At 34.5% G+C, this 21,358-nt stretch overlaps 1 protein-coding gene across 1 annotated transcript; it reads left to right on the forward strand.

The window, feature by feature from the left end:
* Positions 1–1,202: 1,202 nt before the first annotated feature.
* Positions 1,203–21,288, forward strand: LOC150109167 (uncharacterized). Its single transcript, XM_090405912.1, has 4 exons — positions 1,203–1,237; positions 3,743–3,848; positions 15,802–15,989; positions 21,172–21,288. The coding sequence occupies exons 2-4, from the start codon at positions 3,758–3,760 to the stop codon at positions 21,262–21,264; spliced, it is 372 nt and encodes a 123-aa protein (XP_090262038.1). The 5' UTR covers positions 1,203–1,237; positions 3,743–3,757; the 3' UTR covers positions 21,265–21,288.
* Positions 21,289–21,358: the final 70 nt, after the last annotated feature.

Below are 21,358 nucleotides of genomic sequence, written 5' to 3' on the forward strand. Positions count from 1 at the left end.
CGAATTCTCAACTATTTACTTTTAAACTATAGTCCTGACAACTCTTACCATATATTGAACCTACCTTGAACTTATTATATTTCAATCCTGTCTACCTTCAATCTACACCTATATACATGACACCTACAGTCTTGGACTTTTTAAAATCTATTTGTTGCAAAAAAAAAAAATGCATATATCCCAGAAATCATTGTCCAAAGATTCAGTGTTGATCTATCTTTAACACTAACTGCTTCCATATTATTCATCCATCAATGGGTTTGCAGAACAATTGCAAAATTCGAGAAACTGCTTAATTGAAAAATAATGATAGTGGTGAAAAAATCTTTGAAAGCCCACATGGCATGGTAGCCTCAGTATTCTTGATTTTGTTGCATACTCACAGAATTTTGTAGCACAAAGTTCGTCATCATTGCAAAGCAACCCTTAAAATGATTGGAGTACGGAATCTAAAACACATTTATCAAATCAAATGGTATTTATCATAGTGGATCCGACTAATGCTTCTGTTAATTTTGACTGTCTCTTTTTGTGATGAAGCCCAATGAAAAACAGCACTGAATATTATATTGATATCTTCCACCTTTTTATTCTTCCTGTGCTGTGACTCTTGCTCCTGGAGATACCGTTATTCAGTTTTGGTATATCCATTTTAAGCTTTTATTATTTTATTTTATATTATTTTTTACCTCGTGTATTTTTGTTGCGCCATTTCATTATAATGCAACACAAGATGAATACAGTTTCTATTTGGATGATAAAAGACAGTTTTGTTATCAAAGGTATAAAATTCCATTTTTTTACAAATAAATAACTCAAATCAAAAATATCAAATATTTCATAATCAAACCGAATATCAAAGACACATATCAGAAAGGAGTACGGGAACAAAAAAGGCGTTAGCTGATTTTACATATTAGAAAACTCAGTAATCTTTTGCGTTTCCTTTGCCTAGGTGGCGTAATGCACTGTGATAATTATTGAAAATGTGAAGCGTCACTTCATACACATGTTCCGTCATTTAATAGTTCTTGCGCATGTGACCCTGACCACCACTGTTTCGGAGGAAACAGAGTGTGTGCCATAATAAAGTGTTAAACGATGACATCGTAGCTGATAAAGTATTTTTTTTTACTAAACTCCACAGAAATAGATGCAGCGCAGTCTTTGGAAGTGTGTGGTAATAACGTCATTTTTTTTTTTAAAAAAAGACAACACCGCATTTTTCACTTCTGAGGTAAGAAGCAAAATTTATTTTTTAAAATCAGATAATTTTAATTATATAATAAATTAAAAAAAATAGATCGTATTAAAATAATATAACAAAACAATAGAAATTGAGCGGAATTCTAAAAATGAAAAAAGAAATAAGCGGAATTCTAAGAATGACCTTCCTTTAGTAAACCCATGCTGTTCCTTGCAGGGTATAGAATGATTGTTTACCCAATTCTGTATCCGAGTTCTTACTAACTTCTCTAAAATATTCACTACCACACCATAAATACTAATAGGTCGGTAGTTAGACACATCAGTTTTTGCACCACCCTTGTGTAATGGAACTATCATACATTCCTTACATTCCTGTGGTATCATTCCTGAGCTGAGACTCAAGTTATACGAATGTGTGAAAGGCCTAGCCAATTCAGCTGAAGATTCCTTTAACAAACTGACTGATATTCCATCTGTCCCTATTGACAAATTCTTATCCAGGTTAGGCAAAAGTTCTTCAACCTCATTTTCATGAACCTCTAACTCTTCATCCAACGTAGCAGTAGCACTATGCACCATGATACAAACACCTAGTTGATATATCTTAGCAAAGTGAGCACTCATTAACTGAACAATCTCCTTAGCTCCAGACACTCGTGTACCATCTGCATTCAGTAAAGTTATTCTTCCACATATATTATTTCTTTTGCTTGCGGCATAACGATAAAATTCTTTTGGATTGTCTTTAGCTTGAATTGCCAATTTCTTTTCATACTCCGTTTTAGCTTTTCTCACAATAATCGTTACTTTTCTGGCCTGAGCGTTATATATTTCATAACTCCTCTCACTCTTATTCTCACGATACTCTTTCCACGTCATCTTCTTCTTGCGTATCTCTAACTTAATAAAGCTTCATATCCACTTCACACCCAACCTATTTGCTCTTCGATCACTAGGAATACATTCAGATACCGCCTCATTCAATCAAGTTTTTAAACATCCCATGCATTGCTGACATTTTTTCCATTCAGTAACTGATACTATGGGACCAAACATAATATTCTTTTAAGTTAATCATAATTTCCAGCTTTTTAATTCATCATGTAGCCTGATTTAATCGGAGCTTGAATACAAGTAGATACTTCCCAAGAAAGAACAGCATGATCACTGTCACCAATTGGTGGTAAAATAGCTATATTCTTGACAGAGATCCCTTCTGACGCTATGAGAAAATCCAACACTCTTTGACCTCTAGTTCCTTCTTTCACATGGTGCTTGAGAAAGTTATCTCGCAACAATTCAATAAATTCCTGTTCTTTCTGAACATGAGATTTCTCTTCTACCCAATCAATGTTTGGAAAATTAAAATGATCCAGAATGATCATTCGATTAGTACCCATAAGGCTAAATTGGCGATGCAATTCTTCGTCCCCTACAACTGAGCTGCCAGGTCTGTAGCAACACCCCACCATATATTTCATTCTGTTAACCTCCACTTCACAACAAATAGACTCAAACTCATCGCTACATGGGACATAGTTACCATTATTGTTTTCATATATTTCTACCCTAACTGGACTTAAGGAAGAGAATGACAGAAGAGATATTAGTCATCTGATATCATCAGTATCAGATGACTAATATCGCTTCTGTCATTCCGTAAAATAGTATGTCCGTTACACTCGATCCCACTTACCATATATGATTCTGATAGTCAGGTTTCACTAATGCCAACAATCTTAAGCCACATCGTATTCAATAAAGTCACATACATAACCACATACATGGTTATGTATGTGACGTTTGTATACCATAGCTGAACTTTCATACTCTTCTGTCATTCCGTAAAATAGTAAAATTGATGATCTAGCTTCCCCGACTCTCTGCATTAAGTCTCATACCAAAAAGTAATTTCTCCAGGCTTCTGATGCCAAATGAAGTCAAGTACAGGCCATCATTCTTATACAAATCTTTTCTGCCGTAAAATACATACCACAAGGCTAAAAACTCACATCCATATCTTCTACATAGCCTGCGCGTGAAATCATTTGCTGTCATCGCCCTCCTTCTTAACTCAGTACTATCATATCTAGGTAGTAATCCTACAAATTTTACTCTTTCACATTTTTTTCTCGCTTCTTCCAACAGACCCTTTTCATATCTTCTCTCATACTATGTTTTTCACCATTTAAATTATTAGTACCAACTAGCACTACCATTTCTTTTACATATATAAACACTTTATTATTATTCACATAACAATTGTGGCACTCTAAGTTAAATAAGGTTGATGAACGCTAGTATAGAGGAGCAGAACTCTATCCTTCAGTTTTTTCAATATAGGCATTCGTTAGTGTCACTTCCCCTGTTACATTCAGTGTTTTCGCTATCGTTGCTAAACGTTTTGCATATTAGTGTTGCAAAAATAATTAATGAAAGGATTAATTGCTCGCAAAGCCTATAAAATATAACTGATGTTTTTAAAGAGATTTATGAAATGTGAGTTGAAATTGTACATTAATTTTATCTAAAGGAAACATTGGTGGAAATGGACCAGAAAAAACAGTCAAAATGGGAGTACTGGAGGCCTAACAAAGATCTGATACCTGCGAAAATAATTTTGTTCTGCTGGTTTGCAGGTAATGTTTTAAATGTATAGCTTTACTTTGAAAACTACTCTAAACCGTGTTCAACGTTAAAGCACTTTAAACAGTCATTGCACAATTATTATTTTAAACATTATTTGAACAATTTTAAATCTAGAAAATTCGAATTTTAAACAGAGAATGGTGTACAGAGAACAAATGCAATTAGAAAATGCACTAAAATATCAATTAACTAAAAATATTTTTAAAAAAATCCAACAGGTTTATAAATATATGAACAGCATTTTCGCGTCTTTCGTATTTTTTCCCTACTACAGTTCATCCCGAGTTTAGGCAAAAGTGGTTTTCATTTCTACTTCATATTTCAATTGCTATGTTTCAATAGTTCAACTTCTTGCTAAGTGAAGCAGATAAAGTGAAAAAAAATCCTTGTTTTACATATGGAAAGTCTTTACTAGTGATTTAGCCCTGCCGACCACACAAGTGATCAAATGACATCCAACGCCTAACGACTTCCTGCAACATATGTGGTGAGCTGCTATGCAAGGAAGTAGTCGTCGACTACAGTGGACTCTTTTAATGACTAAAAACAACCACCAGGAGGTTTTATCAATTATATCCACAATTGGCACGATTAAACACGTACGTTTCAAACTAATTAATTTTTCTATTATGCTTCGCTCTCTTTAGTTGGCTGACATCAACTTCAGGAAGATTTACAAGGGACATACAAAAAAAATCTAAAAGGTTTTTCTAACATCTGTTACTGTACAACCAGAAAGATAGTGACGATCAACTGACTGTCCACCATCTTTTGATTTGAAAAGGCAAATAATTTGATGCTTTTAAAAACATGCTCTTTGTAAATCTTCCTGAAGATGATGGTAACCAATGAAAGCCAGCAAAGCATCTAATAGAAAAAATTAAATTAAACAATACCTACGAGTTTAACATGTTCCAGTTGTTTATACATTTAGCAATATTCTCAATCAGACCCAAGACTAGTACTTCTGAATTCATATATTCTGATCGATGGATCTACAGTATGACCAAAACAAGAGAAATTTCAGGGCAAAGGAATGTGGTATACTACAGCTGATCCAAAAGAGAAAGTTTCTATTTAGTGGACAGCATCTTAGAAATCTTTTACTTGTTTGAAAGTTTCCAAGAATTCACTTTTTCAAACCTTTTGGTATTTATTCATTAATGAATTCGTTGCATAAAGGGCTAGTGCCCTTTATGTAACGAATAAATATTCTCTTGATATTTGATAATGAGCAATCAGTAAGGGAATAGTTATTCAAGAATGCAATCAGTAATGGAATAGTTATTCAAGAATGAAAAGTAACTGTTGAGTATCATGTTGTCTTTAGTACATTATAATCCTAGCCTAAGAGCGTTCTGGATAAGAGTTTTGAGAATTCCGATTATACCTTACTTCCTACTCAAGTATACCCAGGAAAAGGAATCCATTATTCCTTTTGTAATTAAATAATATTATAGGGAACTGGTTGCTGATTTAACAAACAATGCATCGAATTCTTCATTTGAGTATTTTGAAAAGATAAAACTTCATTGTGGTAACAAAAAAAACAGAGGAACAAGGACTGATAGTAGTAAAGGTTCGGTCGTTCCTCCAAGTGTTCCATGAAAGAACTGAATAACAGTAGTGACAAGGTGGACGAAAGACACGATCATCCACCTGCTTGTAGACATTTTATGCCACGATAAGCATCCAGCGCGCAGATCATAATCAAATAATTAAATGCCGCTATTACAGTAAGATTGGCATTGTTCTTCGCGATCGTTCTACCTATAAATACATCACTAGAGGGCCAACCAAATCACAAGTAAATATATTAAATCCATTACTAGATGATGCTAAAGATTTCGATGACACCCTTTATAAAGTTAAGAATTTTTCAACTGGAAAGTCCCTGGAAATGAGCTGAACGTTATATCAGAACGAAACCACATCAAAGTTCACCATTATGGCAGAGCTGCAAACGTGGAGACTTTTGATTTTAGAAATGAATTCTGCTTAATCCTTAATTTACACATATATACCGATTGGCATGCAACTCTCAATCGGTATTGGCAGTTGCATGCCTATACGGAATAATTTCTGCGAAGAATGGGATCTGAACATTGTTGCCAATCAACTCCATCCTAAAATATTGACTTTTTATCCAGCAGGTGACGATTGTTACATGGATGAATGTTACTGTCCATTTTGCAAGAATTGTTCATCGGTGGGTTCAACAAGCATGACAGTGACTTCCACCATCTTCCCTGGCAACCACAAAGCCTGGATATGACGCCCATTGAGAATGTATGGGATATGGTAGAAAAATGAATCTGGGAGCAAAGCCCTCTTCCGTCAAATCTGAGTTACATGAATGACTGTCTGGTATGTTGTAGACATCGATTCAATTCAACACTTTTTGAATCTGTGACAAACTGCATGTGTGCTGTAACTCTGGCTAAAGGATGTCCAACAGGATATTAAAAAAACGTTTCTAATTCAGTGACCAGTATGTATAGGAGGGTGAATTTTGTTATACTGGTGAGAAGGTTAGATAAAAGGATGAATGAATGTATACGGCGATATATGGCTTGCTAGGTGATGAATAATTCGTCTAGCAACTAATTTCTAATTTAATCAATTAGGTAGAAGGATCGCGGTGAAGAAGAAGAATGCTGAGCTTAAGATGATCTTCATCGGAATATAATTGTAATCTGAGCTCATAATTTCATTCCGATGCTGAGCTCACGATGAGAAGAATGTTGATCTTAAGATTATATTCTGTGATTATATTCTGATTATATTCTGATGGTGCGCTCATAATTATATTCATATGAATCCATTATAAATGTACAATTTCCTTTGTGGTCTTTAAATATTGTGGTGTGTTTTAATGAGTGCAGAGCTTTCTATTTCGACCTCTTAATGCATAAGGTGATAATTTTTCACTCCATAAAATATGAGCTATTTCAAAACGTTAATTTGTTATCTGAATAAGAAGGTATATGATGTAAATTACTTTCTCTCTGAAGCATGAAATCAGCATTAGGAATTTTCTTTGGAATAATAGGGAAAGTATGACACCTAGATACTCATTCATTTCATCTTCGGTAGGGGTGAAACAAGAAACGTTTTGTACCTATTTATCTAAGCTGAATAGTCAGCGGTTTACGTTGTGTATAAGTACACACCTATAAGCACAAATATAAACAACCTATAAGCCTTTAAAACTTTGTGCAAGATTTTTGTTTAGATTTGTGAAATGTTTCCTTGCTAGATCCATTTCAGATGTAATTGAAATGGATCTAGCAGTAAACGTTTTTGGATAAGCTACTAACGGGAATTTTTACTTTGGAAAGATCACGTTTTCCACAGCAGAGATTTTTGAAATTTAAATAGTAGCATATAAATAAAACTTATGCTCACCTGGACATTTGAATAGGTTCTTTGATTCTGAAAAGGTTAGGAATATTATTAAACTCGTTTCTCAAACACTTCCATGAGTTTGATAATATTCTGAACTTTTTCAGAATCAAAGAACCTATTCAAATGTCCGGGTGAGCATAAGTTTTATTTATATGCTACTATCTAAATTTCAAAAATCTTTGCTGTGGAAAACGCGATATTTCCAAAGTAAAGATTCCCTTTAGTAACTTATCCAAAAAACGGTTACCGCAGAGTTACATCGGAAATGTAACCTTGATCTGTAACCTTATGAATCTTAAGTGCGCTCTACAGAATTACGTATTGACATTTTAAATTGATCGCAATGTAACATACGAATCTGATTATTAATTCCAAGGACGTTCACAGACATGGCGAGCTTAGCATAACATACTAATAAGTTACGAAAGATACAAAATAAAGCATTTAATATAAATTACTTTTATTTCACGATGAGTATCTCATCACATTATCAGAGTGAATACCCAGAGATAACGGACAGAGTGATGAAAATGAAATGATAATTGACTTTAGGCATGTTTTCTTTCTGCTGCTATTTATCCAGGGACATGATAATATTAGTAACCTGTAGGAAACAATAAACATAGCAATTAGCACACATATAAATAACCTATAAGCATAGCCATTAATTCAATTATAAACAAATTATAAGAATAGCCAATTGGAAATTGAACGCAGGCTGATTACGGGGATGAAGAAGAGACTCTAAAGAGAATATTTTAAAACAATAAAACTGAATAAAGTTGTATAATCAGTCATTGAAATGAAATGATATATATATATATATATATATATATATATATATATATATACATATGCGCTTCATTGCTAATTCGGACTCTCTTAAGATTGTTTCTAGCCACGTTTTTACGATTTTCGGGTTCCTAAGAGTATCAGTGCTTGACCCAGAGCGGCAGAATGAAAACACCGTGTAAAGTGTGTTGCTCCTTCCATTCCGTTTGATGTAACTGTGAGCTCTTTCTGTGTGTTCACCCTGATGGTATAATAACATACTTATCACGAAATATAAGTGTTTTATGTTAAATTATTTGTTTAGTCTTTTGCGTAATTTATGTGTTTTTCATCTTTCTTCTTGTAATAGAGGAAATTTGTGCCGTTCTGTTTTTCGTTTCTTTCTTTTCTCCATTTTATTAGTATTTTTTTACAGACGTCTAATTGCTAATATGAAAAGATTTGATTTCCTCTAAAATTAAGTACATCTCTCACACATGGAGCTGGTTTCTAATTAGTGAGTCACCATCAAGTATAGCACTTCCTAAAAAGGTAAACTCCATAAAGTAGTTTACATATTAGTTCCGTAGTGTTCGGAGATGCATGAACACTTACAAAAACAAGATTCGCATATTTGGTTAACTCTATTTACATATCAGTGTTACTGAACAACGTTATCAGAGTGATAACATTGCTCAATAACATTCCTTCTAACAGAAAAATACAGATTGTCCCTGGAGCTGCTAAAAACATGTAGAAGTGCATGAATATAATATTAAAAAATTCCGCTCTTGTACCTCACGAAATGTTGGTGAGAATAATTGTGATCTTCATTTAGGAAGTACAGAAGAGAAGAGTGTTGAAATCTTGCCATGTCTTAAAATTTCAAATATACGGGTTTCGGAGCTTTTTCTAGAAATTTCATTGATGTGGATATTCGATACATAAATTCCAACCGAAATTTGTTTCGCCATTTTATTTTTTCGTTTTGATCGGATTATTCGCACATCTCTTATCTTAGCAATGATTTCAAAATTATACAAAGCAATAACTCCCCTCTGGCAGCATATAATTAAATGTAATTTTCTAGAAAGGATGCCTGAACTTTACCCATGTATTTTAATTTTGGTTACAGCTGGATTATATTTAACGGTATATTTTTTTAAACTTATTCTAAGTGAAATTAATACACTTATTCTCCAATTACAGAATAATTTTTTTTCTATCACCAAAGTCAGGAGAAAGAAATTATATCCGTAGTGTCTATGTTGACAAGATCACCAAGTGTCGGAAATGACTGCATGCACATAACAACAACAAAGTATATAAGTATAAAAGAACGCAATAACATTTTTTCATAATTGAATTCTGGGATATTTTCATTATTACTAACTGAACCTAGAGACGTTTTTGATATATGCACTGTTTCTAGCATTTTGAAATTATTTTGTAATTTTACGTGATATAATGTCAAGTTTTGCAATTCAATTTGGGCGATTCTACCAAAAAATTACTATTATCATTGCAAATTGTTGTACTAATAAAAACAGAATTATGAAAAAAATCTATTGTAAGTTCCCCAATGGGCCACACATACACGTATATATAACTGTTTACAGATAATAGATAATACAGTTTTTATATTGCCCAGCATTCAGTTCTCAGTTGGCAATCTTTCGATCTGTTTCAATAAGTATTTGTCTATAACAAATATACGCTTTTAAACAGAACTCCATCGAGTAATACTTTTAAAACAGAAAAAAAAAGAAACCTCTATGTCAAAATTTGTAGCTCGTTTATGAAAATATGATACTTCGAAATATTTCGGACTAGAAACATAATTTTTATTATCTTTCATCAACAACATTTTCACATAATCAACATTTTAGAGGAAATAATTTTCCTCTAAACAAATTTTTCCTATAACAAAGTGCATGATTGAAATCGAAAATATAAAGAATCAAAACATTTTAAGAGACATCAGAAACGTTAAACTACATTAAATTTCCTACAATGACGAATTATTAATGCCAGTTAGAAATATATTATTTGCTAATATAAATTAGCCGATTAAATTAAAATTGACCAACAAATATATACTGTGTGCTTTTAGTTCTAAATATTGAGCCAAGTAAGAGACTAAAATTACACAATTATATTAACCTCATTTAATGATATATTCTCAGTTAATGGTATTTTCTGATTCAGTTGAATTTTTTATTTCTTTTCGCATTTGTGTATTTATTTTTACTGTAAACCAAATCATGACGCCTATCTCTCCTTTCAGCCACATCGAGCTTCGATCCTTATCTCATGGTGTATCTTAAACGCAAAGGAATAACCATTAGTGAGGCAACGGCCATACTAACATTAGTTCCAGTTCCAACACTAATGGGACCTCCTCTGGCTGGCCTTGTTGTGGACAAGATGGGAAAATATAGAGTTGTTCTTATATTCTTCATGCTAACTGCCATAGCAATTTCAGTGGCCTTGCTCTTTGTTCCTGCTTCTCCACTTCCGGTTTGCGAAAACACTTCAGTCGATTTCTGCACAAACTCCCGCATTTTTTACTTCATTGGGAACAGTACAACTTGTTTGAATGAATCAAACAATACTGTGCGATTAAGGTTATCTGAGTGCAAGTTGCAGTGCAATGAGTTTTCAAACAATATCGAGGTGGTTCAGGATATATGCATAGGAAATGACGAATTCTCTTGTAATCTCATGGCACTGTTAAATACGACGTCTCAACTTGTGAATGGTTCCAGGCTGATATCGATGGACTATGCGAAACCAAAAGAGAACATGTGTATATTTGCTATGGAATTAACATACATAGATGCTGTACCTGTGAATCAGACCCAATGTCCATTTCCTTTCGTTTTGCAACAAAACTGCACCATATCATGTAAAGTCGATTCTAAAGGTCTTCAAGAAGATACTATGTCCGAGCTATTTTCAGCCACGTGTCAGTACATGTGGCAAGATAGAATGGTTACTGTAGTTCTGTCTTTCGTTTTATATCTTTTGTATATTATGTGTGGAACGATTTGTAGCAGATTACTGGATGCAAGCATACTGACACTCACCAAACAAGTCCATGGAGATTTCGGAAGAGAAAGATTATGGGCTTCTTTAGCTACTGTGATTTTCACACCTTTCTCAGGATTTTTGATTGATGCTGCTAGTAAAAATAGTGATCAAGTTGAATACTATCCATCTTTTTGCTTATTCATTTTGTTCGTACTGGTTACATTAGCTATGATGATCATCCTCAATCTTAAAGTCGTACCGCCTGCAAAGAAGATGTCGTCTAAAGCTTTACAAGCGCTGCAAAATCCAGAAGTTAGGCTACTGGCAGTGGGATTGTTATTCTTTGGTGTAGTTCGCGGATTTACTGGACCCTTTTCGACCTGGTTTCTTGTCGACTTGAATACCCCAAAGTACATTATAGGCTTGCGAAGCACTGTCACAGGATTATTAGCAATTCCGTTACTGCTAGCATCGAAATCGTTAATGAAGAAATTTGGACACGTCACTTTTATCTTCTTAGGGGCAATTGGATTTTGCGTTCGTTGTGTTGGATATTCTTTCTTAGTTAACCCGTCTTGGGTTTTAATTATTGAAATATTGAAACCAATTACTTATCATATGTTCTGGGTCACAGTCGTCACTTATGGTGGTGAATTGTCTCCTGATGGCATGTTGGCAACCGTAATAGCCATGCTAGGAGTTATTTATCATGGATTTGGTAAGATTATAGACTTTAATTCCACAAATATTCATTGGTACGTATCTGAAAGGTGTATTAAATAATGAAGTTAATATTCAAGGAGATGATAAAAGTTTCATATTTGAGATCGTTTTCTTCTCTGCATGCAAGAACTTTACTCTGTTTATTGGAGGCCTAAAGTGGCTTGAAAATTATATCATTCTGTAGAGCAAGGAGAATATTACTTCATCCGTTGTCCACTGAGAGTAATAAATATACTATAGTGTATTTATTACTATGAGTGGATTAAGGTTTACTATAGATTTATAGAGAACCTTAATATGTGGATTTGCATTTAAAAAATAAAGTAGGCCACCTACTGTTTCTGAAAAGTTTTTCAGAACAGATATTCAAATGTATTTTCACAGAATATCGATTGTACTCAGCATTCATAAAACATGAATATTTTTTCATTTCCTTGAATTGTTCAACCACTATGATGAAATTTGAAACATTATGCACGAATGGTCAATGCACGCAGTATATTTAATTCTTCGGTAACTGACCTAAACAGCACGAACACTCTATAGTTAAAGTAAGTTAGCCAAAACGAACTGAAGCTAGAATAATAAGACAGAAAGTTATGGGCTAATATTCGAAGCTTCAGGATTAATACATTGGAATAGCAGACCACATAAAGGCAAACATTAAACATCATCATTCCGAGTACATACTTTCAGAACACTCGTAGGTATGGAGGATATTTTTATTATCCAAGTCAACAAGATGCTTTTATCTCTTTCTGGCGGATAATTATAGGAAAGATTTGTAATTTAGGTGTAGTACGAAATCATTTACGGAGATCATAATTGCAAAAACTGCAAACAAAGTAACAAGTCAGGTAACCTTTATTAGGATTTCTAACGAAAAAGAGGTTATTATTGTGCATCAACTGTCAGAAACAGACCTGCTAATTAGTTTCGACATTGTCTCCCTCTTCACTAATATTCCCCACAAGGAAACAATAGACTTGTTAATTCAAAAATTTCCATCCGATATTGTGGAATTATTCAAATTTGTTATTACATCAAGATACTTCACATGGAAAGAAAAAATTTACAAGCAAGAGGAAGGAACAGCAATGGGCTCTCCCTTATCACCAAATGTAGCCAACCTTTATCTGGAACATCTTGAAGAAAAAAATTTCACGTTTGAACCTAAACCAAAAATTTGGCTACGATATGTTGATGACCTCTTTGCCGGCTGGAGTCATTCTGAACAAGAACTATACCTGTTTCTAAATAAAATCAATATTCTTCATCCTCGCATCAAATTAACAATAGAAAAAGAATCTTTACAAGGTTTCTCCTTTCTGGATTTACACATCCAACAAAAAGAAGATAGTTCCATTTCCACTTCTGTCTATCGTAACCCGACGTTTTCAGGTCGTTACATTCGCAATTCATCTGCTCACCATCCAGCTCAAAAATATGACATCATCATTAAATCATTAGTAGCCAGATCACACAGATTTTGCTCATCCGAAGAATCTTTAAACCAAGAATTGGAAATCATCAAAACTTCAGCCATACTCAATGGATAAAATCCAAAAACAAACCAAAAAATCATCAGTCACTTCTCCACACATCAACCGAGACAAGAACAAGTCCGTAGGATTCCCATATCGTTTGTGAAAGGCATCTCTGAACGTCTGTCAAAAATTATGAAGAAATACAAACTTGCTGCTACCTACAAACCAAATCAACCAGATCTATAATTTGTTACCTTCTCCTAAAGACAAACTATCACTTTTGAGGCTACCTGGGGTTTACGAAGTACCATGTTCCTGTAGGATGTCTTACTACGGACAAACAGGAAGATTTATTAGTAAACGCATCTCTCAACATCAAGACCATATCCGTCTTATCAAACCGCACAAATCTGGCCTCGCACAACACGGAGTTGAAAACCAAACCATAGGTTCAAATGGTGAACCTATGGTTCACCATTTGAACTAATTGGGTTTTAAATTGGGTCTGCAACTACGTTGCAGACCCAATTTAAACCGTAATGACGTTCTTACTATGCCTAAAGTCTGGGAAATTGCCATCTTAATTGTGCAAAATAAATTTATGTATGTTATTTTAAATTAATCTAATTTTTATCAGATATATTTATTTTAATTCTATAACACGCCACTGCACGCATAGTGGGATCCCTAACTTTATGTTATTTCTAGTATTGTTCGAAATAACTATCCTAAGATACTTAGGACGAAATATTTACTTATTGCAAATAATTTAATTACTATGGTTACATGTGCATGTTTAGTTATGAATACTCCACAGGTTTCACTATATATTCTGTCTGTTAATTGCGCATGTTCTTCTGGCTAGTTTATCTGTTTAGTGGAATAAAAATTCTGAGGTTACACATTGAAACACTCTGTCTCCTCCTTCTCCTTTTACCTCGTCATTAGTTAAAAAGCCCTTGTAAAGACCAGCGTATGATTTCCACTTCTCTAGTGCTCAACTAAGGTACTGTTGTATAATTTCCCAGGTTGTATTGCAAAGTCAATTATAGAAAATCCACTTGTCAATTAGCCTGCACGAGGTGTTCACCATTGATTTATGGCGAACATCTACTTTCCACGTGATCTTTTACAGTTTCCTTAGTGGGTGGAGGTTTCATCAGCTTGTCTCCATTCTGTGCATATTGTAGTGTGGGCCGAGTTGGTAACACTCGAGTCAATACAGTAATGTCTTTGGATCCCACGATATCGTTACTTTTTTGGCACGACTGGTTTAACACTTTGGTTGGTACAAAATATACTCATCTATCTACATGCAAAACTAGGTGGGGTACATACCAATGTACCCCACCTAGTTTTGCATGTGCAACATCGCATCTACTTGACTACGTGTATATAGAGACATTTCAGTTCACATCAATTTTCCCTGGTATCTGATATGCAGAGCACTTCCGTCACGGGTATAAAGGCATTAAAGGCCAGGGGTTCCAAAAATACTATGAATGACACAAAAAATCACTGTAAACCGAGATTAATTTAGGATATATAACTTGTGTTCTTGCAGACAACACTCTGACGAACTTCAGCTCTGTCCAGCAGGAAGTTATTTTTACTTCACCTGAATGAGCTTTATTCAGTCGAATTTGCTCCGTGGCAAAAAGTCACATTTCCAAATACATGTAGACTAAGAGGAATTCACTATACTTGACAAGAAATTATCTTGTTTTCTCCTTATTTTACTCAAGCAAGAACAAAACTGTCTGCACTTGAAATATCTTAAAGTCTGGCCTACGTGTATTCAGAGTCAGCTCACTTCAAATCACCAAGTGATATTTCAAAGTACAATATCAAAATAGTTGTCACCATATCATTGCATGTAATCTGAGCTAGAGATAGCTGTTGCTTGAATTAGGCAGTGTACTTACTTCTCTGCTGGAGTACTGTGATAATATGATATACCATCATGCTGCTTATGTAGCAAAATGAGACTCCTACAATTGAATTATCTCTTTCGGTATCTCCACGGGCTAGATGTTAAAGGCGACATTTCCATAAACGTAGAAACTGGTCTGGTAGTAACGCCTCACATGATGCACGATATACATCCGTGAAGAGAAGTTTCTGTACATTATCAGCTAATACGGGAAACTGATATGAGTCAAATTGCCTCTCTAGACAAGTAACCTAATTGTGAATATATTTTAAGTGCAAACGAAGTTTGCACCTATATAATAATGAAAACAAGCGTATAGTTTCTTGTCAGGTATAATTTACGTTTCCCATACTTTCCGTTATACTACAGTAGACTAAGTTGTTTTATCCTAATTCTTATGCAACAGAATACTGTCAATATTTCAGATAAAATTCAAAATAAATCATACATTTTTCTCATATTATAACGCAAATGTTAAAATTTTCGTTCTGATATGAGAAGAAAAAGTTGAGAAACATGAGAATTTACTTGTAAAACAAAAAGACATATTACATATAATCAGCTCATATTTTCGTATCTGTCTTTCAGGTGGTGGTATTGGCAATCTCGTAGGTGGTAGCATTATGAACTATTATGGCAGTCGTATTGCTTTTCGAATAATAGGAGCAATTGCAGGTGTCAGTGGAACTGTATATATTCTCTACTATAAATATGGGTTGCCAAATAGGAAGAGAACAAATATAACAGCAAACGTGACAGATAGCAAAATAATGAAGGTAGGGCTTTATACCAATAAGATATAAGCCTAAAGCTTATAAACTATATATATATATATATATAAGTTTTTTTTTTTACCTTGGGAATAATGCATATTAGGGTTACCAAGTAATTTTATAAACTTGGTTATTAATTACTTGGTAACTCTAATATACATTATTCCGAAGGTAAAAATAAATAAAATAAAAATAAAAATAAACTTATTTACATCTATATCTCCTCCATAGATTATTCAAAATAAAAACACCTTCTATCAACTTGTATAGGTAAAGTTGATAAGGCTCTGTATTACTAAAACCTTAGCATGTAGAGTATAGCTACTCACTGAGGAAACCTCAGAAAAGGTTGAAACCGGTCTGGTAGTGACCCCACCCATAATGTGGGTGGGGCCACCCATATTGCCGTGAGATGTGCTTTATATTATGGAAAATACTAAGAATAGTGATCAGAGCTTTACCACTCTTACAATGAGTTGTCCGAGTGTTGCACCTTTAGACTTGACCTACGTTTCAGGCGCAAACAACTGTTTGCTTACTTGAGATTAGGATTAAAATAACCATGTTTATAAAATTACTTGGTAACCCTAATATATATATAGTTTACACACACACATACACACACACAATGAACAAACATTAGCATTAGTGATAGGGTGTTGGGAAGTTGACACTGGCATCATCCACGCAGAGTGAAACTTACCTAAACTGAATGTAGACGGTAAACCCAACAGTGTATCACAATCGGCGAACATGGGCAAATGTGGCAATCTTAGAGACTTTGTAGTGGACGTGTTGTCGGCTCAAGTCAGGTGGATCATTCTATCGCCCAAGTGGTAAGAACCCGAGGCTTCTCTACGGCAACTTATCAAGGGTCTACCGCGAGTCTACCAACGTACTAGCATCCAGCACACGCCATTGATGACCGAGGTCGAAGTAGACAGTCCAGGCTCGTACAGAACCGCAGGGCAACGGCGGCACAAATCACATCAGTTTCAATATTTTTACAATAAGTTTTACTAGGAAAAAGTGGAGCATGGCTGAAAATCGACAACTCATGCAGTGCTTCGACTGTTCAAACCTCTCGATTAGGGGATTTCAGAAACGAATGTTCCAAATTTGGTTTGAACTACACCCAAATTCGGAAATTTCATTCGAAAGGCAGATACAACAGCGTAGTTCCATTATCAAACGCAAGATAATTAGTGAACTTGAGCTTGAAGCACTGAAAGCTCAATCTGTATGAAGAAGCCTATACTGTCCGTGAATTGACTGAGAATATGACGTAACAGAACTAGACTTCAACGTGCAAAATTCTGAAAATGTAGAAAATATAGAAATAGTTGAAAGAAATCTATCAGAGAAGGAACAAGAACTTGCCACAAAAATTACCTAGTAAATTAACAACAACGTAAGACGAATTAGGCTTCCAGTATTGAGGCAAGTAACTGAACAAAAACTGAAAGCACTTCTACAAGAATCCAATAAAGTTGCAATGGCTATTCCAACTAGAACTATTGGACAAACGAATCAAGTTATGTACTCAATAGCCTACGTAGTTAGGCTATAAGATTAGTAAACCTAAATGCAGTAAGGCTCAAAAACCAAAGTGGAAACATTGAATGTTGAATAAAATTCTTAAACTTGGAGCGGATTTGAGCAATATGAAAAACCTTAAGGAAAACCCGAAAACCCAAAATAACCTCATAAAGAGGTAAAATATTGGAACATGACCCATTGATAAAGTATTAGTGGAACTGAAGCAAAAAATAGTTGCAGCTGCAGTTATAATAAGAAGATATAGTGCAGGCATTGAACAGTACAAGTAAAATTCGATGTTTCGTACGAATCAGCACCAATTTTACACGAAAATGGATTGCTGGCAATGATAATTTTAAAGAAAATATAAAAATAAAATCTATGGTACAATCCTAAAAACTACAATAATAAGGAAAAGTGAATTGAACAAATTACGAATGAATCTCAAGAACGAAAAATGGACCAACACTGAAAATGACAACTGAAATGTTTCAAAAGGAAGCTAAAAGATAAAAAAATTGGTCAACAGCTGGACTGGGTGGTGAATTACATGGCTAATGGTAGAAATATCTGACATGGTTACACGAAAAACTTGCTAACCAACTTAATCATGTTTTAGAAGGACAAAGCAAAGAAGGGTGGCTCATAGCAGGCAAAACGTTTTTGATCATAAAGGAAAAGGCCCAAAGTCAGAACTATTCCAACCAATAACCTGCCTGCGAACAAGTTTTAAGCTACTCACAATTGTACAGCTATGTTAAAGCAAATTCATTTTTTCGAATTGAACAAAAAAAAGGTAGCAGCAGAAATTCGAGAGGCACAAAAGACCAAATGCTGATTAATAAAATGATTTTAAAAAATTGCAAACGTAGAAAACCCAGCCTTCATATGGCCTGGATAGATTATAAAAAAGCATTCGATTCAGTGTTTCACAGTTGGATTTTAAAATGCACAGAAATATTAGGTATTAGCAAGGGAGAACGCTAGTCTTGAAATTCACGCTTGCTCTTGTTATCATTCAGGGAGTGAGAGGTGTGATCGAAGTCTGATTAGCGGGATAATGAATTACTGATCCTTTAAAACTATATATTTAGAAATTTATGTACATTTAATCATACAAATACAACATTTATTTTACAAATGCTATTGTATCATTTTCACTTTAGCTACCTGAATACAAATTCTACCCTACGGTTCTTCTTTGTGAACTGGTCAATAACATCGTCATAAAAAGTTGGTTGTAACTTAATTTTCCCAATCAACACGCACACTTGTAAGAGGCTGTCTGAAGCTCACTGGCTAGAGCGTTCACTGTTGACTGTGTATGGCCTGTGTTTAGGCAACTGAGTGAGATGTCTTGAATTGGCTATGCGCGCACATGAAATCACAGTTCTGCAGCAAGGACCTGGAAGCTCCTACAACTGAGCAAGCCAAGGTAGCTTTGACTAGACGAGCAAGCATCAGCCTTCGTTACATAACGCGAAACAATTATTGCCACGCAAACTTAAGACATCTTGTCTACAAAAATAAAAGCCTAAATGGAATGCTTATAAATGCATGCATTTATTAACAAATAAATATTACTTCTTCTTCAAGTAATGGGCTTGCGCAGCAAGCATAGAAAGTATGAAGAATTCGCCCCTAGTATTAGCAAAAACGTACAAAACGTCTTACAAATAAGCACGCAAAATTGGAAAACAATGTTGGCTCTGAATAGAGAAGAAATTATGGAGATAAACATAAAAATGCGTTATCTCCTTTATTGCTTATCTTGTTATTGATCGCTTTAACTAGATTTTAAATAAACCTGCTCATGGTTATTAAAGTGCACAAAAAAGTGCAAAGATATCTCATCTTTTATAATGGATGTTCTGAAGCTGTACGCAAAATCAAAGAATGAACTTGAATCATTGCTTAATACTGTGCACATATTCAGTCAAGATATATCAATGGATTTTATCTTAGACAAATGTGCAATTGTCGGAATAACAAGAGGAACATTTCAATACCTGAACGAAATCGAGCTGCCTCAATGGCAAAATAAATCAAGGCAATAAAATTCGAAGGTAGCTACAAATATTTGGGAATTTTAGAAGCATCAGAAATTCTGCACACTAAGATTAAAGAAAAAATTAGAGTAGAATACAAAAGGTGACTAAGAAAATTCCTTAAGGTAATGCTTAACGCTGGAAATTTGATAAAAGCAATTAATAACTGGGCCATACATGTTCTGAGATATTTAGCAGGCATTGGTGAATGGACCCAGCTAGAGCCAGAGAATTTAGACCGAAAAACTCGAGAATTAATGAAATGCATCATGTCCTCAATCCTCACAGACATTAGGCTCTACCTATCACGCAAAAATGAATCAGAGTATTATTATAAGTAAAGCAAGTTGTCGAAGAAGAAAAACGAAAATTGAATTTTTATCTGCAGCAAACAACGTAAATATTTCTAATTAAGGTAAAGAAAGAGGGTTTATTTAAACCTACGGAGACCAATCTGGAATACAAGACCAACCAAGTAAACGTGAGAACTGAAATATGGAAAAAGAATGCATTGCATGGAAAGCAATGGTTGAAAAACGGCAGTAAAGAAAGAAACAAGAGTCAGTAATTTTTGCAGCCCAAGAACAGGCCATTGAAAGTAACGTTATGAAGGCAAAAATACAAAAATAAATCATGAAGGCATTAACTGCAGATTGTGCAAAGAGAAGGAAGAAACGGTAGACGACATTATAAGTGGATGTAGCAAAATCGCACAAACTGAGTACCTTTTACGTCATTGCGTAAAAGGTACTCAGTTTGTGTACCTTTTACGCAATGTTTGTGTACAAAATGCCGGCTTAGCTACACGATAATGTAGCTAAGCCAGCATTTATGTAAACAGTACGAGTTTAAAGTATCTAAATATTATTGAAGCAGAAAGTTGACCAAAAGGTGATAGAGAAAGAAAAATGTAAAATACTCTACGATTTCAAAATCCAGACTGACAAAAGCTTGGAATGTAATACGCCCGATACAACAGTGGTTGAACAAAGTGAAAACAAGGGGGTACAGTTTATCGAAATATCAGTACGAGGAGATATCCGAATTGACAAAAAAGAAACCGAAAAAATTACAAAGTATCGCGAGATGCAAATCGAAGATTAACGAATTTGGCAAAAGAAAACGAAATTTGTTCTCATAATAATAGGTGCTTTAGGTGTCATCCCCAAAACACTGAAGAAACATCTCAAAGCACTTGATTTAGAATTAAAAACCGGGCAGTCCCAAAAGGCCCTTTCTACAGCACCTCATTCATATTCAGAAGGTATTTCCACAACTCATAGGCCCTTGGATAGGACTCGAATTTGTGGATTATAACCAGCTTATTACTTAAAGCTGAAGAAGCAAATCAAGCTTGGATGAAGATTATATATATCATCTCGGTCTTTTCAAAATAAGCATTCTTCTCTGCATTTCATGTTAGCATCCTCGGTTGACAAAATTATGCGGCCCTTGCAAAGCATTTGCGACGATTACATGCGTGAGATTACATACTTGGTTAGCAGAGTCGATCCGTTAAACTAGGTGATTTAGTTTTATGTATGATTCTCAACATGATTACGATGTACAATGAAATAAACACTCTTTTTCCCTTTCAGATTAAGCAAGAAGAAATCCCTTCCATTTCTGTTTGCATCGCGGAAACATCAGGAGTTTTCGAACTGGCAAAATATAAACCAATTAATTCATGAGCATGCAAGAAATCATGAATTTATCATGAGTGGATCACAAGTTTTTCAAGAGTCCACTGGGCTAGTGTAAAGTTAATAAATAAATAAAATGAAA

The sequence above is a fragment of the Typopeltis vanoorti genome, chromosome 2 (genome assembly GCF_054136105.1).
Source record: "Typopeltis vanoorti isolate ZY-2024b chromosome 2, IOZ_Tvanoo_1.0, whole genome shotgun sequence".
NCBI classification, from domain to species: domain Eukaryota; kingdom Metazoa; phylum Arthropoda; class Arachnida; order Uropygi; family Thelyphonidae; genus Typopeltis; species Typopeltis vanoorti.